This window comes from Garra rufa, chromosome 13 (assembly GCF_049309525.1).
Source record: "Garra rufa chromosome 13, GarRuf1.0, whole genome shotgun sequence".
NCBI lineage: Eukaryota > Metazoa > Chordata > Actinopteri > Cypriniformes > Cyprinidae > Garra > Garra rufa.
In genome coordinates, this window is record NC_133373.1 from 21,702,595 (window position 1) to 21,727,793 (window position 25,199).

Below are 25,199 nucleotides of genomic sequence, written 5' to 3' on the forward strand. Positions count from 1 at the left end.
GTGTTGCTAGAGTCATGAATGGATGAGTTATTATAGTGATGATTTAGGCTCAGGAGAGGTGATGTCATAATTTAAAAAGTAAGCATAGACTCAATCACGAATATTGAATTTGTTGATGACACTTTTTTTTTGGCCTAACCCTAACTAATTAACTTATTTCACTTAAGTTGTATTCATAATTCATGTGTACCTCAAATTTAACTTGCGTTCATGTTGTACAATCAGATCTAATTGAGTCCACTTTACAGGAACAAAATAGTATGCTGGGGCAAACATTTATCTAATCAGTTATGATTTACTGTACAAACATGAAGCAATGTCCCAAGATATAACACAACTGGGTTAGTTGCACTTTACAGTTATGTAGTACAAGTGTTCACAAATAATCAAAATATTGTTTTCAGTACCTAGTAGTGATGATACCAAATCATGTTAAAAAATTCAAATTTAAAGAGTAAAGGTATACATGTGAGTGATGGAAAATATGCATTTAATCCTGGCAATATTAGCCAATTTTTGGAGACATAAATAGAATAAAATAAATAGGGGCTGACAAATTATCAGCGCTGATATGAAGCATTTTTATGGTTCTCACTATCTGTCAAAACCGATTTGCTGATAAAATCATTTAAAAACATTTAAAGCGTTTTTGTCAGAGCCCTCATTATTCTTAATTTTGAGATTAATTTTCATTTTTACACCAGACAGTTCACAATATCGGCTATCGATGATGCATTGAATAAAAATATTGCTGTCTTAAAATGTGAAATATGATAATGTTTAAGGCAACTCATTGTCATGCATACCATTATGTTTTAGCATATGAACCATTCATTACATACTTTTTATTTTGTGATATTTGGATTAGGTTATTAAACTTTTTTTTTTCTTTCTTTTTAAAGGCAGTGAATGGGTCTTAACCTAATGACAAAACATGGCTCCATAATTTGCAGTCTTATGCTTTTTGAGTTTTACAACAGGCCTATTATAATTACTGTACAGGAAACTGACTAAAACATAGAGGCACATACTGTAAACCTACAGTTTGAAATAGTGCAAATGGAACTGTTCCCATCTGAGTTGATTTACCTTTTAAGTACTGAGTTAGACAAAGACTAAAATGACTGAACTTGCTGATTCAGAGTCAACAGTTTGAAATTCTATTTAAAAATAAAAGCGTTCTAAAAAAAGACAAACAAATTGTCTGCGTACTATGTAAATTTTTAACCAAATACCTCTTGCGCATGTAGCAAGCACTGTGCAAGAAATTTAAAATATGTTATCATCAGTTTGGAAGGATTTCTGAAGGATCGTGAGGCACTGAAGACTGGGGTAATTATGCTGAAAATTCAGCTTTGATCACAGCAATAAATTACATTTTAACATATATTCAAACAGGAAACAGATATTTTATTTTGTAACAATATTTCACAATACTATTTTTTACTATATTTTTGATCTACCTTACTCAGCAACCCTGTCTAATATCAGTAAATCAGTTTCATATGTTAAAAAAATGTTCAAATGTTTAGCTATTGGCTAATAAGTTTGTATTAATACACATTTTACCAGTCATTGAGTTGTAGAAGTCTGGTGAGTAGACAGAAAATAAAAATAAAATAGTAGCCAACGGCGATTCTATTGCCAAGGTGCATACAGGGTTACTGAGCCTAAGAGACTTCTTTCATAAAATAAAATTAAAATTTCCTACCCCAAAATTTTGAACCGTTTTGATATTTTTACCTTTTCTGAAGAAATTGAGCATTGTTTGTTCATGCAAATGTCATCCACACTCATTGTCAGGGTGTTTCTGTCTGCAAGGGTGGTTGTTGCTAGTGTATTCTGGTTGGTTACTAGAGTGATCTCAGAAGAATCCACTGCCAGACTGTGATAAAACTTGCCAAACTTGCACTTGTTTATTGATTTAAAAATCAGTCATAAGAATGTGCTGAGAATGGCCTCTGAATAATTTAAATGTCATTACAGTACAACAAGAAGAGCACTGACTTATTCAAACAGTCTGAGAAACTGAGACGTGTGGCTACTTCAATGCAAGATAAAACACTTTCTCCAGTCCTGAGATCATGTTCCACATCTCATCCTGAATCAATGCCTCAATCCATTCTAATAGAATGACATAACCTGACTGCTTGCAGCTTCCTCAAGTTTCCTCATCCTGTTACCATCACATCAAGGAGGTGCATGATGCCTGGAAAAAGTTAGTCTTTGCATTCATCGTAAAGCCAGTTGCTTGGCTGACAAAGAACCCTGGAATTACAAGAAGAAGAACTTTACAAGAACTTTTTCTAGTGGCAGCAGACAGGGACAAAAAGTAAATCAATTCCATGTGTTTAAAAGCACTTAAAAAGATCAATGACTTACATTATAAGATCAAACACTGTGTTAGTGATATACTGCCAAGACTGTCTATGTAAAAAGATGTTTTTTGTTTTTTTTTGCCATCTAGCTAAACCTTGACCCCTTTGTTCAAATACAGGGTTGGATTGATAATATCATTATAATACAGCATATGACACTTTCGATTGGCATTTTTAAAAAATGTAAAAAATGATTTTATATACAGTTCTTCCTGGTCCTCGAATCTGATTGGCTGATAGGAGTGTGATATTAGAGCGACATCAGAACTCCAACAGCCGCTTCACAGTTTGTATCGTATCACGCCGCTTGTGGTACTTCTTACATCAAGTGTCGTGGCGGACACCCAAATCCAGTATCATTTTATAAATATTTCTGTTTTTGTGTCACAGAATGTAGTTTTAAGAGATTTTCAGGCGAGAATTTACTTGTTTATAGTTCAAATATGCAGTTTGTTAATAAAGGTAACATCTATTTGAAAATTTGCATCGACGTTTTCGGACATGACAGCTCCGGATCATGAGCTGGCGTTCTGCACTCATGAACCCACCTGAGAGCGCCTCACCTCGGCCAGATCTTCTGTAATTTAGCGCTGGCTCTGATGTCTCTGTAGTGGTTACACATAAAATATAATTAGTTATGGGTAAATCTAACAGTAGTCTTGGGTAGTAGTTGGGTTGGGAGCTGGGTCTAAACTACGCAAGATATGATGACTTTACCCTTGATATTTTAGCGCAGATGACGTATACCTAGTCGAATTGCACTGTAGGGGGCGAGAACGAGTCTTCAACTTCTGTGAAATTGCCACATCAAATGAGACGTGCAAACATGGATGCAGCTATGAAGCCGCTTCAGGGCAGGTGCGTTGCTAGACCCTTTTTACTGGGGCACGTGAGTTATAATTTACTTTGATAATCCCGAAATAAAGACATTAAACTATATGCAACAACTGAATTGACGCTTCTAAAAGCAACGCAGTTTAATGGAAGACTATGCATGCAGAAATCCATGCCTGGCCCGTTCTCGAAGACTTACTTTTAGTCATTATTTGGGTAGCACACATATTCTGAATGCCTTCAGCAGAATTCAAATTAGCCATTTTAATCTAGATTAATCTAGATTAGTTCCAAGATTTAATCTAGATTAATCTAGATTAAAAAAATTAATCTATGCCCACCCCTACTTTTAATACAGTAATACAATAAGTTTTCAATGAAGCAGCTCAAAGTTCCTTCGTCACTATTCACTAGACACTCTGTTATTTTGTTCATGTATGGCTGTCAGTCGATTACAAGTTTTAATGTAATTAATTACATGATGTGTCGATTGATTAATCTAATTAATCTCAAAATAAATTTGACTGTGAAAATACCCACAAAAGATTATTTTAAGCTATTTTTGTGTTAAATGAGAAAGTTAGACATTACAAATTGAAGCTTTAGAAAGAATTTTTTTGTTCAATTCAACATAACATTTATTAGACATAGACATTTAGGCTATATTGCTCATACACATTTAAACTATATTTCCATTGTGTGGCGTAGCATTCAGGTTTGTTTTCACTGGAATTACAGCTCCTACACACATAAAAGTTACCCATTTATCAGTAAATAGTAAAGAAGATTTTCTTTACAGGTAATTTCTTAAAAAAAAAAAAAAATCAAACCTATACAAGACATTAGCTAAAACAAGTACTCTTTGTAGGGTAGAATGAGTGAAAATAAACTACTTCTGATGTGAAACATCCTCTGCATTCTTGACAATGCAGGTATTAGCAGATATATGTCTGTATTCTTTAGCCAGGGCTCTAAGACAACGACAAAAAAGTTTTAGTAAATCCATCTTTAATTTATTTTGGTTTAGTTTACTTTTCTTTAGTTTACACTGCAAATGTGGCACAGAAAAGGTGCATTGGCAAAGAAAACCGCTGATTCTCCGGCACAATCAGCAGAAGACGTTCAGATTGGTTCACCTGAAAACTGCATATTCAGACATTCTGCTCTGGTGATGTGCAGCTTTTTGTGTACTATTTAGTTTAGATGTGCACATTCAGATGCAGTCTATGAGTCATAGATGTTTTGAGTCGATCCACAGACATTGTTGACAAAACATCATAGATTATTATGATGTGTAAATTGTAGAAAACAGACTCCAGTCAGACCATGTCAATCTATTTGAATACTGTTTCTGTCCACAAGTTTCTATACCTCACAGTTCATGATGGAAACATGCTATCAATTTAAAGATATGCTTTTATTGTTTTATAGGAGACAGAATCTGTGCCAGTCATCTATGTGGGTCAGTTCAATTAGGACTTTCATTTTGCAGGAACAGATTAAAATAAATGTTGCTCTTATTTATAGTTATTTGAACGTATTTCAGGTTATAATTTTGTGTAATTTCTGACATTTGATCTAGGCTTTTCAAAAGCCTAATTTCAAGATTGTGAGTGAGAATAAATAGTGTAAACCCACACATTTAATGTCACCCACATGTGTGGAATGGTAATTGCACTGAACAGTGTTTCATTCACATTTTCCTAGTTAGTTGTTTATTCTTGTAAGAACCATTGACATAATCTTCATTATTTGTTAGTTTTGTGATTTAACTCTGTTATTTAAAAATACTTTTAAAATAAAATGTATACAGTGACATGACAGATGTTTTTATATGTTAATGATGAAAAAAATCAAAGTTGTATGGTCTGTCGTGTGTGTGTGTGTGTGTGTGTGTGTGTGTGTGTGTGTGTGTGTGTGTGTGTGTGTGTGTGTGTGTGTGTGTGTGTGTGTGTGTGTGTGTGTGTGTGTGTGTGTGTGTGTGTGTGTGTGTGTGTGTGTGTGTGTGTGTGTGTGTTCTGGTATATATGGTTTATGAGAACACGTGTATAATGACATGGGTACTACAGCGTAAACGTGGTTAATGAGGAAACTTCCTGTGTCCTCATAAACCAAAAGGCTTAAAGACATAAATGGTGTTTCCTGTGAGGGGTAGGTATAGGTGTAGGGTTGGGGTTGGGCAAAAAATACTAATATATATACTAAACTAAAACTAATTAATAGAAATCTATAAAAATCCTAGACATTAAAAACAAACTAATAAAAATGACAACAAAGTTTGTGAAATTAGAAATTGTAAAATGAAAATAAAACCTAATTCAGAAACACTAAAGTAAAACTGGTATACTCAGATGTATTTATTATTTATGTTATTATTTATAAATAATGTTATTTTTCACTTGAGAAATTGACAGATTCACAGTGAGAATTGTAGCTCTTTGTAGAAATTAACATTAGCACATAGAGTATATTCTTAAGAAACTGGCACATGTTAGTTAAATTAGATTTTCCCTGATTTTTATCATGGGTATTTTTATATGTCATTGACCCATAAATGGAAATGATTATACAGCAACACGAGACCAGGAAGAAATGATGGGTTCAGTTTGCACAGATCCAGTAGTGCTCAATAAATTTTACAACATTGACAATAAGTTACTTTGTGAACTTTGGCCTTATTTTTTTTGCCTCTTTCTGAGTTGTCGTGGCAACATTTCAAAGAGCACGTGTATGAGTATTTTTTTTTTCTTTTTAAATTGAAATAACAATACCATTGGATGTTATTTAAGTCTCCATGGGAGTCTGAATGTGGATGAGGTTGGTGATACTGTGTGTTGTGGGACGGGTAGTGAGTCCAGAGGTCCAGGTGGCGGTTGACTTTGTAGTGATCTTGCTCTGATGTGCCATTCCTAGACCCTGAAGCTGTTTGCGCTGCCAAACTGGTTTCGGGAGACTTGATGGGGGACTTGCACAGAAGGCACAATAAGCATCAGGTTTCTGCTCACAGTTTGGCAGCAGTGATCCATTTTCAGGCTGTGTTTTTGACTTGGATGTGGGCCGACACTCTGTGAATGTGACTTACCTGTCCAGGATGACCTTCTAGTATCTGTGGTTGTCATACCCGGCTGAGGAATTTACTTCTTTACTTTTAACTGTGAAAACACAGGTAGCTATCGTCTTGTCAGGAAGGACACACATAACCCATATAGATCTGACCCCACACTGACATGGCTTATATCCAGTAACTGCAATGACCTCTTTTACTTGTCAAGCTGTCGTAAGTGGGGTTTTATGAGACATTATGATTTCAGGCCAGATCTAGAGTAGTAGAGCAGTTAGCTTGTACTGACAGAAGGTGGAAAATCTGACAGATTATAAATTAAATCAAAATCAGAGTTTTGTGGCTTTTAGTCTGTGTTTGTTAGTTTTGGTATTTGTTGTTACGACATGTCCAGAGCAGTTGAAATGTGAACCGCAAGTCCGCAACCTACTAATTGTAAAAAGTGAAAAGGTAAGACATGGCAAAAATCAGTCACAAGTCACAGCCAATCAGGTGGTGGCATGGGCAGGCTCACTCTTCTTAGTACCAAAGCAAGCACATACAGTTAAGGTCAAAAGTTTACACCCCCCTTTCAGAATGCGCAAAGGTTTAATAATTTAACCAAAATAAGAGGGATCTTACAAAATGCATGTTATTTTTTTTATCTAATACGGACCTGAATAAGATGTCATTAAAATGTTTACATATAGTTCACAAGAGAAAATAGTAGTTGAATTTATAAAAATGGCCCTGTTCAAAAGTTTACATCCCCTTGATTCCTAATACTGTGTTCTTACCTGAATGATCCACAGCCGTTACACTGAACAGTTACACTGCCTGTTGTTCTTCAGAAAAATCCTTCAGGTCTCACAAATTCTTTGGCTTTTCAGCATTGTTGTGTGTTTTGAGATCCATCTTTTCACACTGAGGACAACCGTGAGGGACTCATATGCAACTTTTACAGAAGTTTCAAACACTCACTGATGCTCCAGAAGGAAAAATCATGCATTAAGAGCTGGGGGTGAAAACTTTTTGAAATTTGAAGACGGGGTAAATTAAACTTATTTTATCTTCTGGGAAACATCTAGCTATCTTCTGTAGCCTCTGAAGGGCAGTACTAAATGAAAAAAATATGATATTTAGGCAAAATAAATGTAAACATCTCCATTCTGTTCAAAAGTTTTCACCCCTGGCTCTTAAAGGAAAAGTTTACTTCCAGAACAAAAATTGTCAGATAATGTACTCACCCCCTTGTCATCCAAGAAGTTCATGTCTTTCTTTCTTCAGTCGTAAAGAAATTATGTTTTTTGAGGAAAACATTTCAGGATTTCTCTCCATATAGTGGACTTCTATGGTGCCCGCCAGTTTGAACTTAAACTTGAAATTAAATGCAGCTTCAAAGGGCTGTAAACGATGGAGGAAGAAGGGTCTTATCTAGCGAAACAATTGGTTATTTTCTAAAAAAAAATTACAGTTTATATACAGTACTTTTTTAACCTCAAATGCTTGTCTGGCTCTTCGTGTACCCTGTGTATTACAGTTCAAAACATTTAATTTACGACAATAATTTCTTTACGACTGAAGAAAGAAAGACATGATGAACATCTTGGATGACAAGGAGGTGATGAAATTATCTGTAAATTTTTGTTCTGGAAGTGAACTTCCTTTAATGTATAGTTTTCCTTCTGGGGCATCAGTGAGCGTTTGAACCTTCTCTAATTGCATAGTCCTTCAGTTGTCCTCAAAATCTCAACTGTAATCAAGTTGATTGTTGACATTTTCAATGATCAACCATTATTTTCAAGATCTCTCAGGTAAATTATTCATTGTTGCTTCCATTGAAGCTATTAAAAAAATCCAAAGTGATAAGATGAAAGACCTAAAGAAATAAGATGTAGGCTATAACATAATCAATACCTGTTTGTTTGATCCTGTTCTCACTGCCCAGCAATATCGCTGCAGAAATTGAAATCTTCACAAAAATAGAATCCCCTTTCCTGTCACTTGTTACACTGTCATAGCTAGTTAGAATAAAAACATTGCAAATATATATTTTTTATTCACTGTGTGTTGCATTGTGCCGCACCTGGTCACCCAATATTGTGCTTTAACATACTTGACCAAAATAATTTTTTACCAAGTTAAATTTGAGTTTAAATATGCATAAGCCTTTCATGGTTTACATGAAACCGGCACGAACCGCATAATGGCATGTTTAGGTATAACATAACCCAGGTGTGGTTTCCCTGTATGATAACAGGATCAACTTACTTGACATTGTAAAATGTGACCCTGGACCACAAAACCAGTCATAAGGTTAAATTTTACAAAACTGAGATGTATACATAATATGAAATCTCAATAAATAAGCTTTCTATTGATGTGTGGTTTGTTAGGATAAGACAATATTTGGCCGAGATACGTCTATTTGAAAATCTGGAATCTGAGGATGCAAATAAATCAAAATACTGAGAAAATCACCTTTAAAGTTCTCCAAATTAAGTTCTTAACAATGCATATTACTAATTAAAAATCACATTTTGATATGTTTACAGTAGGAATTTTACAAAAAATCTTCCTGGAACATAATCTTTACTTAATTTCCTAATGATTTTTGGCATAAAAGAAAAATCGATAATTTTGACCCATACAATGTATTTTTGGCTATTGCTACAAATATACCCCAGCGACTTAAGGCTGGTTTTGTGGTCCAGGGTCACAAATGAGTGAACAGCCATAAGGCAGGTAGGAACACAGGGCTGATCATACAGGAAAAGGTCTTTATTCAAACAGCTGGACAGTGAAGATATTCAGAAAAATTCAGAGGTTGAAAGAAGCATTTTAAAACTTGGAACTTTTTACTCCGCTCTAAAAATGAATGTGTTGCATCAGTCATGCATAGGGTGACAAAGTGTTTTTAAAAAGTGTTGCATTTAGATGTGGAGACTTGCACCACAGTCACTCTATTGTTGTATTGGCTGTACTTTGGCTTGTTGTCCTGCAGACAGATTTGTGTTCATTCTGGAGTCTGAGTTATGTGATCTGGATAAAGTACCTCTCTGTGTTTTGCTCTATTTATCTTTCCCTCAGTAGGCATTAGTCTTTCTAATGAAACCCATCCCAATATGTCTAGCTGGCAAGTTATTGAATTTCATCAAACGTTTGTTTACAATTACACAGTAGATCTTGTTGTGACATTCGTGGCAATACTTTTTGCCATTATTTTCACCATATAAATTTTAGAGTGAAGGGTTGGGCTTTAGGCTATGTTTAATAAAATGTTTACATTTTGTATGGAAAACAAGCATCATTAGACATCACAACCACAAATGTTTAAACAAAGGCTTAATTAAACAAAGATTTAATTAATATAATTGGTAACTTTACAGTAAGGTGTCATTTGTTAACATTAATGTGTTAACTAATATGTTTTTGATTTTGCCAATATTTATGCTGAGGGAAGATGTTAAATGTTAAATGTTGAATGTCATGGATGAATATTTACGGAGTAATCCGCTATTTTGTAGAGGGAAGTTAAAATGGCAATTTTCACCTTAGGTTCAGAGTCAAGTTATAGGGGGGTAAAATGACTTTGGAAAGATGGCAGCATTATTATATTTTTTTTTTTTTTACACAGAGATTGGTAGTTATATTAGTGAATCTGTTGACTTTAGCAATCTTTGTTGCATTATGTGTCAATGGTGACCATTCAAAAAACTTTTCAAGTTTTTCTCCAAAGTTTGCATGCCTGTAACTCAGTTTGAAAGATATTTGAATGCCCTTTTAGATGTTTGGTCTTAATAAACTTTACGTTTGGCATCTTTATTTTTAATGCCCTATGAAATTTGGTTCCAGAGATATTGGAATTTCAATATGGCTCCAGGAGTAAATCATTCAAATGTATACATTTCAGTGGTCAAAAACCAAATGTGGGTCAGTTTGAAAAAAATATGATGCTTATTTTCTTTTTGAGAAGAACGTCTGAAGAACAAATAGTGTTAAAACTAGAGATGTATCTCGTTTCTTTCTGTCAAGACAACTGCATTGAACATTCTTTTGCCAAAGTTTGCATGCCTATAATAAGTATTAAAGTAATCACAATATGATTTTAGATTCTAGTTGTTAATAAACGTTTCTTTTGGAATATGGCCCTACATCATTCAGTCCCTCAGATATGAGGATCTCAATGAGGCTTAATGTCCAGATTGTTGAATGTTACCTGTTTTTAGTGGTTGAAATCCAAATTTGGATTATTGTTTGTTCATGTTAATTCACAGTGCATTAAATGTTAACAAACACAACTTCTGATTTTAATAATGCAGTAGTAAATGCTGAAATTAACAGTAGTAAATGCTCTAGAAGTATTGGTCATTTTTATGTTAATGTTAACAATTGTAGTTACCTAATATTAACTAATGAACCTTATAAGTGTTACCATATAATTTAGAACTTTAAATGTTTTAATGTGACCAAAAGCTTTGATACTGATCTCTTATTGATGAGGTGCAATAATTTGTATGGCACTACAAACACTACATACGATTTAGTATGAAATTGATGGAATCTGAGGGTGCAAAAACAATCCAAATATTGGGAAAATTGGTCTATAAAGTTGTTCAAATTAAGTTCCTAGCAATGCATATTACTTATCAAAAATGAAGCATTTACAGTATGAAATTAACAAAATATCTTTATGGAAAATGATCTTTACTTAATATCCTCATTTTTGGCATAAAAGAAAAATGGATTATTTTGATCCACACAGTGTATTTTTGGCTATTGTTACAAATATGCCTGTGCAACTTAAGACTGGTTTTGTGGTCCAGGCTCACATATTGTAAATTAGACATTTAAAAAGACATCAAACATGGAAATACATCAATGTTGCAAACTAACATTTTCAGTGATTGTCAGTATAACAGACTTGTCTGTTCTTCTTCTATTGACATTTATTGGGTTCTCATGTGTTTCGTCCTCAGTGGTGAAATGGATGACGGAAAGCCGGTGTGGGCGCCCCACCCTACGGATGGGTTCCAGCTGGGCAGAATCATCGACATCAGTGCCGATAGTCTGACCATCGAACCTCTCAAGCAGAAAGGGAAGGTGAGGAGAAGCTTCTGCAAAAATACACAGTGTCATATTTAAGGATGAAACATACTACACACAATGAACACACACTACACACTTTCGGTTACACTTGCTCTTTTTATACATTTTTACATTTAATATCAGAATGCAATTCATAATGCAGTGGACAAGTGCTCTACATTAATGCTCTTTTATGCTAGGTTTCTTTTAAAGGTGACCTATTACGCCCCTATTTATAAGATGTAAACTAAGTCTCTCATGTGTATGTTAAGTTTTGTAGCTTGTTAAAATTGCTACTTTTGTGGCTATGCCAAAATGTAATGTTTTTGTGTTTGTCTCTTTAAATGCAAATGAGCTCATTCTCCCGACCCCCTTTTCAGAAAAGGGCGGAACTTCAAGAGCCGACAAAAACAAAACAGGGCAGTCTCACACACTGAAAATGTCAGAAACTCTCAGTAGCGGTGTTCATCTGGTGTTTGAACCAGAATCAGTTTAAAAGTCAGTCATCTGATTGTACTGTGCATAATAAATGCAGATTTATGAATTATAGCAGAGCATGATAAAAATAACGACATAGCTGGTACCATCGCGTCCCACTTGATCATGATTATGAGCTCGACAAATTCAAGCGGTCGACTTTACATTGCTTTCATATGCAATTTTTAACTACCACATTCTTATTTACGATCGTTTTAGTATCACGTGAAAGCAGCATCAGAGAAAACGGGCAGGAACAATTGTAGCTTTAAAGGGGTCATCAGATGCAAAATTCACTTTTACGTGTTGTTTGAACAGTAATGTGTTTTGGCAGTTTGTGTACACAACCACCCTACAATGATAAAAATCCACCCAGTATTTTTTTAATCTTTAAAAGTAATATCCCCTTTTTAAAATCAGGTCATTCTCAGCTTCTTGTCGGTGTGACGGCACACCAACAGAGGCCTCTCCCACAATAGTTGATTGACATGAGAGCCTTACCTTAGACCCGCCATCACCGAGCTGAAACAGTCCAACTCCGATCACCGTCATTGTCCGATCATTGTGTCGACTCAGGTGCAGGGGAACACAAGAATGTCTCAGATTGAGCAATTGAGGTGTTCTGTTGTTGGATGTAATAATGAACATAGCAGTAGTCATTTACTCTCGACATCTGAGCTGCTAAAAAGGCAGAGGATAACGTTACTTTCGTTTTTAAAAGAAAAGCGCTGATCCCGATCTACATATGCGTCTATGTTTGTGCGAATCGTTCCTGATGCAGCTTCACCCACAGCAGAAGTGAGTATAAGGGTTTTTTATGCATCTTTGCAAATGGCCTTTCTTAATAATGTGCTTGTTGGCGAGTTTCGCCACTAAATGTGGCTAAAGTAAACATTACGGCTCATAATCCCACAGGAGAGAGGGGTGGGGCAAGCATAGCTCATTTGCATTTAAAGGACCATGCAATAAAATGAGTTGATGTTTTGCAGAGCTGATTTTGTCAAGGTAAAAGGGTGTTATTTTTTTACACTACTATTGAGAATTTTTAACCAAAGTATATTATAGACTTTTTATTAAGACCCTAAAGAATCATATGTGACCCTGGACTACAAAACCAGTCATAAGGTTACATTTTACTAAACTGAGATGTATACATCATATGAAAGCATGATCTTTACATAATTTCCTAATGATTTTTGGCATAAAAGAAAAATCAATAATTTTGACCCATACAAAGTATTTTTGGCTATTGCTACAAATATACCCCAGCGACTTAAGACTGGTTTTGTGGTCCAGGGTCACATATGAACTTGTGGAAAATGGGCGTCCGATGACCCCTTTAAAAACATTAGCCTTACTGAGTGCCAAGAATCTCTTTGAGAGAGGCAATTTGGAAAACAAATGCATGATACTTACTTTGTCTGGAGCAGACAGCATTGGTACTGATACCTAAACATATAGGGGACTTTTTTTTTTTTTTTTCCTGGGGCATCTTCTTCGAAACTGAAATTTAACCACAGTGTCCTCAGCGGCTTAAAATTCTATGGAGACTCCTATGTCCGTTGGTGCATGCCAAAACACGGCACATGTAATGTCTCTTTGGCGCTGACATTGTATATCTCCAGGAAAATGGTAATGGTGGACTACTGCTTCTCACTCAGGGATGTCTCTATGCTAATAAGGCAGAGATCTTCACAAATGGGCAGGATTTCTCCCTCTGATGACGTGTGCAGAAAGACAGAAAGAAACAGAACGTTTCTAATTTATTGGGATTATAAAAAATGAGTGGGTGTATTTTTTTCAATTATAAGCTGGTTGTTTTCACACACTGCGGCCACACAACTGTCAAACACCTTATAAAAGTGATTTTTGCATAATAGGTCCCCTTTAAAGGTCAGGTACTGCTATGGCAGTCAACAGAGAATCTTGCTGAGCAAGTTAAAGTTGGTTAAACTGTCATCATGTTTATAGCCAGTAACACATCTGGTTTAAAGGAAAAGTTCACCCAAATGTGGAAAAAAAAAAAAAATCTGTCATCATTTAGGGTGTACTCACACTAGGCACGGTTGCTGTGAACCGGGCTCGAGTACGATTGTCCCCCCTCCCCACTCCCCCTCTGGCCTGCACTCACATAGGGTTTCAGCATTCGTGCCGGAGCACGGTTACGTCATTATGTTGCGATGGTTTCAGGATAAACAGGAAGAGCAACGCTCGCGCTGAACGCGAAATAGTTTACTTTGTGGATAATTATTTTAAATCGTTTGGTCCGCGGTGGTCCAAAGCCCTCTCACAGCCTATTATTAAACAGGTCTTTCGCCTTTGTGGCACGAAAATTTCCGCGCAATCTTGCTGTTCGTACGAGGAGGTTTTTAATTACCAGCTGAAGTGCAGCAAGGACTTTGCAGCTTTGATTATGGACTATAAAAACGCTGATTACCTCGCAAAAACGCGACATCACGCGTCCTGTTCCGTGCTCCAGCACGGTTAGCGCTCACACTGCATGCGAACCGCGCCCGAGTCCAACTGAACCGTGCTCTGGCCCACCTCTTCCAAGCGGGCCAGGGACGGCTAATCGAGCCGCGCCCGGGCACGGTTCGGAGCACTCACACTAGTCAAACGAACCGCGCTTTGGTGGTCAAACGCACTCGGGCACGGTTCAAACTGCCTAGTGTGAGTACACCCTTACTCACTCTCATTTTGTCCCAAACCTGTATGATTTTCTTTCAAATCAAATGATCACATATGAAGATATTTTGACCATTTTGAAATTCTGGCATCTTAACTTCCACAGAATGTACCAAAAAAAAAAAAGGGGGGGGGGGGGTGAACAATACATTATGCAAGAACTCATGTTAAGTGTCTACAAAAGGACTATACTCTTAAAATGTGTTATCAAATGCTGATAATTTAGACCTGCATATTTGTGTATTTATTTATTTGTTTGTTTTAAACCTGTAAAATTATTATTCTGACATCAAAGGGTTCAAAACTGTAGAATAGGGTTTATTGAGAGATATTTATGAGACACTGTTTCAGATTTCAGTGGACATCAAGTAGTGACCCAACACAATATTAAAACTGTCTGCTGTATATTAGAAAAAGGGTCAAAATTGTACCTTTTGGGGTACAGCAGCTTGTCCCTGTTTTCTTAAAAGGATATTTTTGTTTCCTTTTTTTTTTTTTACCCCTAATAGGTACACATTAGTACCTTAGAGTAGTAATACATACGTTTATCCCTGCTTCGTGCCATATTGCGTTTTTTGTGAGAGCGTGTCCCACAAATTCTAATGATGCTATCTGTCTAATTTTTCGAGATTGTACAAGTTCACAGATGAATCTGTGCCTGTTTCAACAACAATGAGAATTGACTTGTGTCAATTGTGTACCGCTTACAAGCTTGAGCTTATTATTTTGCAGTTTTAACTTATTTTGCAGAGTTATATGTTTAAGTTAAATCTACAGCTCCACAGCATGAATCATATTTATTTCTGATTAGAGAATTTGAATTTGCAGTCTAAATTAATTGTGACAAACAAATAAGACTGCATACAGCAAAATGATGGCAAGAAACATGTTTTTTAGTGCAAATAGTGCTTGATTATGAGTCAGTTGTTATAATGAATGAATTTGTAACTTGCGTCTAATGAATCCTTCAATTAAATGAACTCCCTTAATCCATCAGAGCGGTTAGTGAATCATTAAGTGACTTTAAATACTGAACTTGAAATGTTGAAATGTTGGAGTTTTACAAAACTCCTGATCAATAAAACTTAATCATTACTGACTAGATTTAATGTTTTATTAAAATGTTTCTTAACCGCATACTATATCAACAGTCATTAATGAGTTTAATAATAAGTTTAGTTGATTTATGTTTCATGAACTACACAATGAAGTGCACAAAACATTTCAAGAAGGCGATTGTTCAGAATAATGGGCAAGAGTGAACAGGAGCCACAGTTCTGTAGAAAACACAGGAAGACAAACATGACCTATACTTCAGGCTGAAAATGAAAGTGCACAGTCTCTTACTGGTTGTCAAGGAACACTGGTAAAAATCTTAATCTTAATTAAGTTTGGGTGATTTCAAACTGTCGACACAATGGCGATCGGAAACTGCTAATACGATCTGATAATGAAAGTACTCACATTTCTTGTCCTGTTCTGTTTCTGTCAAAAACATTTATTGCACTTCACAGATTCTTTGCAGAGTGATTTAAACTCTACGGATGAATGCTTCTGTTTTCAGACCCACTGCAAAGACATCCTGTTGCCCATATGGAGTCTGGCCCTCTCTGGAGCTTGACAAACATTACAGTAGCAATAACTCTTTGTGTGTGTATGTTTTCACGTGTGACTACTACAAGACAGAATGTTGTGTGCAGCATTACATCTAGCCCATGTGATTTGTGTGCAGTGTGATGTCGCCGGGATATGAAAGCACAATGGGCCGTCTGTTCACACGCTACAAATGTGTGTGTGGGGAGTACACACTAATGTCTGATATTAGAACAGAAGCATGGAGGTGAAATACATAGAGCGGGAACCTTCACTGTTGCATTTCATGTGTTTGCTAAGGCGAGCATCAGTGTTGCTTTTGAGCAATCCAATCTTTAATCCCACACTCTAAAAAATGCTGGGTTATTTGGCAACCCAGTGCTCAGTAAATATTGGACAGAACACATGCTGGGTTATTTTGACCCTGCTAGTTGAGTTAAATGTCTGTGCTGGGTTGTTTTATTGAAGTCAACCATTGTTTAAAAAAATATTATGTTGCTAGGTTACAATGGGCTGGAAATTAAAAATCACACACAGAATTACAGAGGCAACAGCAACAATCAAAAGATGATCATTTATTATTAAGCAAGTACACCCTTGGACAAACAAAAATATAAGACAAATTGAATTTATTTAGGTGAATACAGCATACAGCATTACATACATTTAAACTTGTTTAACAATCATTTTAGAAATAAAAACTGTAACATTTAATAATAGCATTTCAATTTTAATGCATTCAGTTCAGTGAGCTATCATCTGCAAACACTCGTTCAAGCCAGTCACGGCCTGGATTTGATTGTTCGTCTATTTTTGGAATTACGGTACGAATGCATGGCACAGCGAAAAGCTTTTTAGAAGCTTCATGTATCACAACACCTTGATGGCAACTGGCTTGACCGGGTGTTCACAGATGGCGGCTCATTTGACCATGGTGAAATAGCCGCTTTTGATGCAGCTGACTGACATCTCGTCCTTGTTTGTTGCATTGTGTAAAATAATATCATTTACAGCACTTTATAAATTAAATAAAATGTATATTTTACAGTAGCGGACGCAAAAAGCCTGCTATAACAGCTGGGTTGTTTTATCCAAGGCAGGCTCAACCCAGTGGTTGGGTAGAAAAAATAACCCAGCATTACAAATGACCCAGCAGCTTAGTTGCAGAAAAACTACCCAGCACCTGGGTAAAAAATACTAAAAATAACCCAATAAAATGACCCAACAAGCTGAACGCAGCGTTTGGTTAAAAAAAATAACCCAGCATTTTTTAGAGTGCAGAAAAAGTACCCAACACCTGGGCAAAAATATTAAAAACAACCCAGTAAAATTACCCAACAGGCTGAACCCAACATTTGGGTTAAAAAATGACCCAGCGTTTTTTAGAGTGCATGTATTAAAGGAGAACTCCGGTGTGATTTTGACCTAAAGTGTATTGAATCATGATACCGAGTGTGAACGTACCTTGCATATCTCATCTCGGTTTGTGTCCAGCTGTCCGAAATCTGGAGTCAGTTAGCCGATGCTCACAACAGGTTGTCAATGAGAGTCAACAGGGCATCGGAATAGCCATGTAAATAAATCACTGTTTTACGCCATTTACGAGGCACAAAGTAGCTCCACACTTCATTGGTAGACTTCCAAGGGCCCTGACATTTAAAACGAGACATTGAGAACTCAGAAAAAGCACCGGTAGTTTATTTACAAGTAGATTTATACAGACATTTTCCACCAGGAACAGACCGGTCGCCGCCATCTTAAATTTAGTCACGATAAGTCGAGTGTCGAGCACGAAGGAAACTACAGCCTGATAAGTTGATAACCTGATAAATTCCTTGGTGCTCGACACTCAACTTATCGTGACTAAGTTCAAGATGGCGGCGACCGGATTTTATCTTCCAGGTACTGTCTGTATAAATCTTCTTGTAAATAAACTACCGGTGCTTTTTCTGAGTTCTCAATGTCTCGTTTTAAATGTCAGGGCCCTTGGAAGTCTACCAATGAAGTGTGGAGCTACTTTGTGCCTCGTAAATGGCGTAAAACAGTGATTTATTTACATGGCTATTCCGATGCCCTGTTGACTCTCATTGACAACCTGTTGTGAGCATCGGCTAACTGACCCCAGATTTCGGACAGCTGGACACAAACCGAGATGAGATATGCAAGGTATGTTCACACTCGGTATCATGATTCAATACACTTTAGGTCAAAATCACACCGGAGTTCTCCTTTAAGGGATCAATTCACCCAAAAATGTAAAATGTTACTCGCCCTCATGTTGTTGCACACCTGTAAGGCTTTTGTTCATCTTTACAGAACAATTGAAGATATTTATGTCCCTTTATTGACAGGCCATGCAACCAAAATCAGCAGATTTTATTCAGGCATTTGTTTTCATGTAAATGGGGCTTGAAATCAAGGTCATAACCATGTCTTTAACATTGGACTAACAACAACAACAACAACAACAACAAAAACACATTTGTAAATTGCGTTTTAATGAGTAAAATAAGTATTTGATCCTCTGTCAATCAGCAAGGTTTCTGGCTCCCAGGTGTCTTTTATACAGGTAACGATAACGAAATTAGTTGCACTCTCTTAAAGGGATTGCTCCTAATCTCGGTTTGTTACCTGTATAAAAGACACCTGTCCACAGAAGCAATCAGTCAATCAGATTCCAAACTCTCCACCATGGCCAAGACCAAAGAGCTGTCCAAGGATGTCAGAGACAAGATTGTAGACCTACACAAGGCTGGAATGGGCTACAAGACCAACGCCAATCAGCTTTAAGTTTAAATTTAACAACTTTATTAATCCCACAAGGGGCAATTGAAGTAGGGCAGTAGCATCACAACAAACTTTGGACAAACATAATGCATACACAATACAAGAAGAGATAGACCATAACTGTCAGTCTCCTTCGGTCTCGGGCTTCATGCAAGATCTGACTTTGTGAAGTTTCAATGATCATAAGAACGGTGAGAAATCAGCCCAGAACTACACGGGAGGATCTTGATAATGTCAAGGCAGCTGGGACCATAGTCATAGTGAAGGACTGAAATCCTGCAGTGCCTGCAAGGTCCCCCTGCACAACAAAGCACATGTACAGGCCGGTCTACAGAGGAGAACTGGGTGAAAGTGTTGTGGTCAGATGAGACAAAAATCGAGCTCTTTGGCATCAACTTAACTTGCTGTTTGGAGGAGGATGAATGCTGCCTATGACCCCAAAAACACCATCCCCACCGTCAAACATGGAGGTGGAAACATTATGCTTTGGGGGTGTTTTTCTGCTACGGGAACAGGACAACTGAACCGCATTAAAGGGACGATGGATGGGGCCATGTACCATAAAATCTTGGGTGAGAACCTCCTTCCCTCAGCCAGGGCATTGAAAATGGGTCATGGATGGGTATGACAATGACCCGAAACACATGGCCAAGGCAACAAAGGAGTGGCTCAAGAAGAAGCACATTAAGGTCCTGGAGTGGCCTAGCCAGTCTTTAGACCTTAATCTCAAATAATATCTGTGGAGGGAGCTGAAGGTTCGAGTTGCCAAACGTCAGCCTCGAAACCTTAATGACTTTGAGAGGATCTTTTGTGTTTTGAAGATGAACAAGAGTCTTTTTGGTTTGAAGAAGTAAATGTTGATAGAATTATAATTTAAACTATTCCTTTAAGCTTAAGCATGTTACTAACACCAGTTGTCATGCTTTTAGGGTGCCATATGGTTAACATTAAAGTCTTTGTGTTCCAGACCTTTCAAGCTCCTGTCAGTCAAGTCTTCCCTGCTGAAGATGATGTCAACAAACATGTAGAGGACAACTGTAAGTGTCAATGTGTTTGAGATGTTATTATATTTTTTAAAATGACAGAACTTACTGATAAATTCATATTTGTGTGTGTGTTACAGGCTCATTGATGTACTTGAATGAAGCCACGCTACTAAATAATGTCCGTGTGCGCTACAGTAAAGATAAGATTTATGTGAGTATATTTTCTGTGGCTCTGTTGTCATTAACATTCTGTATGTCCCTGCACTTCATGATGTCCACTCTTACAGGGTAAGATGTCTTGAACCCAAAGTATAAGTCTTCGCAAACAAGCGTGAAGTAAATTTCGTAATCAGCCCAGTCCGCTGATGTCCGTGTTCTGCCCCATTTTTCTCTTTATATGAATTGGTCTGTGGACAGCAGTGTATGTGCAAGTGATGGTACTCTTAAATAGAAGGGTTCACTATGTAGTGCACATACACCATCTAGGATTGTGGTCAATGAAGTATAATTTGAAAGTGTGTAAAATAGAGCAGAATGCAGGAAACTATGAAGACATTTTTTCTTTATAGTAAATTTAGTAAATGACTAAAAAAAAGTTATTTTTAAAATCCTTTTTTTTTGCATTATATTAATTTATTAAAAAATACACTACCATTCAAAAATGTTTTAATGGAAATGATTTAGTTTTAAATACAATTTAATGTAAAGGTTTAATTTTTACATTAAAATACTTAAAAAAAAATCTGAAAACAGTTGTCTGCCAAATAAAAGAAACATGCATTCATTGGGTGCTTTCCTGCTGCTCATGTTACTTTGTGTTGCAGACATTTGTTGCCAACATCCTGATTGCTGTGAATCCATATTTTGAGATTCCCAAGCTGTATTCTCCAGAGACCATTAAACAGTACCAGGGCCGATCGCTGGGCACTCTGCCTCCTCACGTCTATGCAATTGGTAAGAACAGGCATGGGCCATTTTCTGTGTGGGTGGGCCTACGTATATGCTAAATTTAATGCAGAGGGAGTGAGATAAAGGCTCCTCAGTGATGTAAACAAACAAACAAACAAAAAACTATATATATACAGTGATATGCGAAAGTTTGGAAATCCCTTATAGAATCTGTGAAAAGTGAATAATTTTAACAAAATAAGAGAGATCATACAAAATGCATGTTATTTTTTATTTAGTACTGTCCTGAGTAAGATATTTTACATCAAAGATGTTTACATATAGTCCACAATACAAAATAATAGCTGAAATTATTAAAATAACCCCCTGCAAAAGTTTGAGAAACCTTAGTTTTTATTACTGTGTGTGGTTACCTGGATGATCTACGATTGTTTTTTTGTTTAGTGATGGTTGTTCACTAGTCTCTTGTTTGTTCTGAACAGTTAAACTGAGCACTGTTCTTCAGAAAAAATCCTTCAGGTCCTGCAGATTCTTCATTTCCCAGCATCTTTTGCATAATTGAAACCCTTTCCAGCAGTGACTGTATGATTTTGGAGATCCATATTTTCACACTCAGGACAACTGAGGGACTCAAACACAACTATTAAAAAAGGTTCAAACACTCACTGATGCTCCAGAAGGAAACACGATGCATTAAGATACGGGGAGTGAAAACTTTTTGAATTTGAAGATCGAGGTAATTTGTACTTAATTTGTCTTCCGGGAAACATGCAAGTATCTTCTGTTGCTAACGAAAGGCAGTACTAAATGGAAAAAAATGATATTTCAGCAAAAGAAGAAAAATTCCCCCCCCCCCTCCCCCGGCTCTTACTGCATCGTGTTTCCTTCTGGAGCATCAGTGAATGTTTGAACCTTTTTTAAAAGTTGTGTATGAGTCCTGCAGTTGTCCTCAATGTGAAAATATGGATCTCAAAATCATGCAGTCACTGCTGGAAAGGGTTCAAATATGCAAAAGATGCTGGAAAATGAAGAATCTGCAGGACCTGGAGGATTTTTTTCTGAAGAACAGTGCTCAGTTTAACTGTTCAGAACAAACAAGAGACTCGTGAACAACCATCACTAAACAAAAAAACAATCGTAGATCATCCAGGTAACCACACACAGTAATAAAAACTAAGGTTTCTCAAACTTTTGCAGGGGGTTATTTTAATAATTTCAGCTATTATTTTGTATTGTGGACTATATGTAAACATCTTTGATGTAAAATATCTTACTCAGGACAGTACTAAATAAAAAAATTGCATGCATTTTGTATGATCTCTTATATTTTGTTAAAATTATTCACATTTTTACAGATTCTACAAGGGATTCCCAAACTTTCGCATACCTGTGTGTGTGTGTGTGTGTATATATATATATATATATATATATATACACACATATACATATACATATACATTTAGTTTGTATACTCCATGTATATGCTCATAGTTTGTATTTATTGTATTTAGCGGATAAAACTTATCGTGACATGAAGGTGCTGAAGATGAGTCAGTCCATCGTTGTGTCAGGAGAGTCAGGAGCTGGAAAAACCGAAAACACCAAGTTTGTTCTCAGGTATAGAAAGGTTTCATTTATATAACATATACAGTTGAGCTCAAAAGTTTACATCCCCCTTTCAGAATCTGCTAAATGTTAATTATTATAATGAAAATAAGAGAGATCATACAAAATGCTTGTACTGTTTATTTAGTACTGACCTAAAATTTCACCTAAAAGATGTTTACATATAGTCCACAAGAGAAAATAATAGTTGAATTTATAAAAATGACCCCATTCAAAAGTTTACATTCCATTGAATCTTAATACTGTGTTCTTACCTGAATTATCCACAGCTGTGTGATAGTTGTTCATGAGTCCCTTGTTTGTCCTAAACAAATAAACTGCCTGCTGTTCTTCAGAAAAATCCTTCAGGTCCCACAATCTCTTGGGTTTTCAAGCATTTTTGTTGATTTGAACCCTTTCCAACAATGACTACATATTTTGAGATCCATCTTTTCACACTGAGGACCACTGAGGGACTCATTTGCAACTATTACAGAAGGTTCAAATGCTCATTATTGCTCCAGAAGGAAAAAATATGCACTAAGAGCCAGGGGTGAAAACTTTTGAACAGAATAGAGATGTGTACATTTTTCTTATTTTGTCTAAATATCTTTTTTTTTTTTTCTTTTTTTTTCACTCCTCAGCTCTAAATGCATATTTTTTCCTTCTAAAGCATCAGTGAGCATTTGAACCTTCTGCAAAAGCTGCATATGAGTCCCTCAGTTATCCTCAGTGTGAAAAAGATAGATCTCAAAATCATACAGTCATTGTTTGAAAGGGTTCAATTGCTGGAAAACCAAATAGTTAGTCAGTACTAAATGAGCAATAACATGCATTTTGTATGATCCCTCTTATTTTGGTAAAATAATTAACATTTAGCAGATTCTGAACGGGGAATGTAAATTTTTTCCTCAACTGTACAGTATCATTCATAAAGTGTGAATAATATGAAGCTATAGACTTCTGTGTAATCCTTTATTTTTTACTTGATATGTAATATGTTCAACTTTGGTTACTCTTTTCTCTCACAGGTACTTAACTACATCTTATGGTACAGGTCAAGACATTGATGAAAGAATAGTTGAAGGTACTTTTCAGGGAATTTACTATACTAATATAAATTTGTATTCCACTATACTGTAACTAATGTAAGTTATAGAAAACATGACAAGGAAACAACTATTTTTTTGTCACTCATTTCTAGCAAACCCACTTCTTGAGGCGTTTGGGAATGCCAAAACTGTCCGAAACAACAACAGCAGTCGCTTTGGAAAATTCGTGGAGATTCACTTTAATGAAAAGGTGTGTTTTGTACAAAAGCCTCACTACAAACACAAAACTGTAATGCCTATTTAAATAATGTACAATTTTGTGTGTAGTGATGCAGATGTGTGTTTTTGTACATGAATTAGTTACATATTTATTTGAATGCATTGCTAATTTGTTTTCCAGAATGCGGTAGTAGGTGGCTTTGTGTCCCATTACCTGCTAGAGAAGTCCCGTATCTGCACCCAAGGTCAGGAGGAAAGGAACTATCACATTTTTTACAGGCTGTGCGCTGGAGCGCCTGAAGACATCAAGGGGAAGTTCCACCTCAGCTCTCCAGACTCTTTCAGGGTTTGTGAATTCTGCATTACATCAGTCTGTCACATACACTTACAGTACACTTTATTTTCTGTAGAACAGCCATTAAGTGATTTCACAGTGTCGATAAAGACATTAACAGTTATTTTGACATGGTTCAATTCAGGTTGACACATTTGTAAGCAATGATGCAAAATGTGAAATTATATTATTTAAATCAAAGAACATGTTTCTAAACATTTCTTGTATACATTTTCTGTTTCAATCCAGTATCTAAGTCGAGGATGCACAAGGTATTTTTCTACCAAGGATACAGACAAGCTGGTACCTCAAAACCGCAAGAGTCCAGAGGTAATACATTTATTTTTAATTCATTCTCTGAGAAACTGCTGATATGGATTAAAACATCTCCAAAGGATTTTTGTGGAGAACTCACTTACTCTCCCTCTTACACACTCAAACATAAAAAGACACATTTTTTTTTGTTAGTTTGGACGGAGAAGAATTAATTATGAATGTCTGGAAAGCAGGCAAGACACTACAGGCAAAAAACATTGTTTTACATTGCACTGGTCAATTTTAAGATTTTGGTCTATTTGGATTTTCATGAACTGTGCTTTCAGACTAGTGCAATAAAAACATCTCAAACACACCTTTAAAGGGTTATTGACCCAAAAATGAAAATTAGCCCATTATTTACTCATCCTCGAGGCATTCTAAGTGTATATGACTTTCTTCTTTTAGTTGAATGCAATCGGAGGTATAATAAAAATTGTTCTGGGTTCTCCAAGCTTTATAATGGCAATGGACAGGTGTTTCTCTTCAAAAGTTCAAAATAAGTCCAATAAAGCGCATCCATGCATAATAAAAAGTGCTTTTTTTTTAACTGATTTTGCACATTTTGACACAAACATGAATTATTCACAGTTTTGAAATTTAAAATCTTCTGTTTTCAATACTCATCAAAGCTTTAGATGAAGGAGGCAGTATGATGAAGGGTTAGTCGAGGGTCACTGGAGGACGTGATTCTGGTTTTATGGCAGCATTGTTTCAGCATGATAAACCTCAGCTCTAATCTTAGCTTGTCCTTTACAAGCGTCTTTACTTGTGTTTGGCTGTTGGTCTACGGCATGATATTAATTCCCAGATACAAGGCCTTTTGTTAATGACCTTGTATACCAATTTGTATAAAATTTATGCATGATTATATTCATACTAATCCAATCACTGCAC

The 25,199-nt window shown here is 36.2% G+C and overlaps 1 protein-coding gene across 5 annotated transcripts in view; it reads left to right on the forward strand.

Moving 5' to 3' along the window:
- Positions 1-25,199, forward strand: part of myo6a (myosin VIa) — a 58,740-nt gene that overhangs the window by 3,824 nt on the left and 29,717 nt on the right. For all 5 annotated transcript variants that reach the window (XM_073816976.1, XM_073816977.1, XM_073816978.1 and 2 more), the window contains exons 2-10: positions 11,232-11,355; positions 19,850-19,919; positions 20,006-20,079; positions 20,693-20,822; positions 22,289-22,394; positions 23,414-23,469; positions 23,587-23,684; positions 23,835-23,999; positions 24,237-24,317. In XM_073816976.1, the coding sequence (XP_073673077.1) occupies positions 11,239-11,355; positions 19,850-19,919; positions 20,006-20,079; positions 20,693-20,822; positions 22,289-22,394; positions 23,414-23,469; positions 23,587-23,684; positions 23,835-23,999; positions 24,237-24,317 (897 nt within the window). In that variant the 5' untranslated portion in view covers positions 11,232-11,238. The remainder of the gene's footprint in view (positions 1-11,231; positions 11,356-19,849; positions 19,920-20,005; positions 20,080-20,692; positions 20,823-22,288; positions 22,395-23,413; positions 23,470-23,586; positions 23,685-23,834; positions 24,000-24,236; positions 24,318-25,199) is intronic.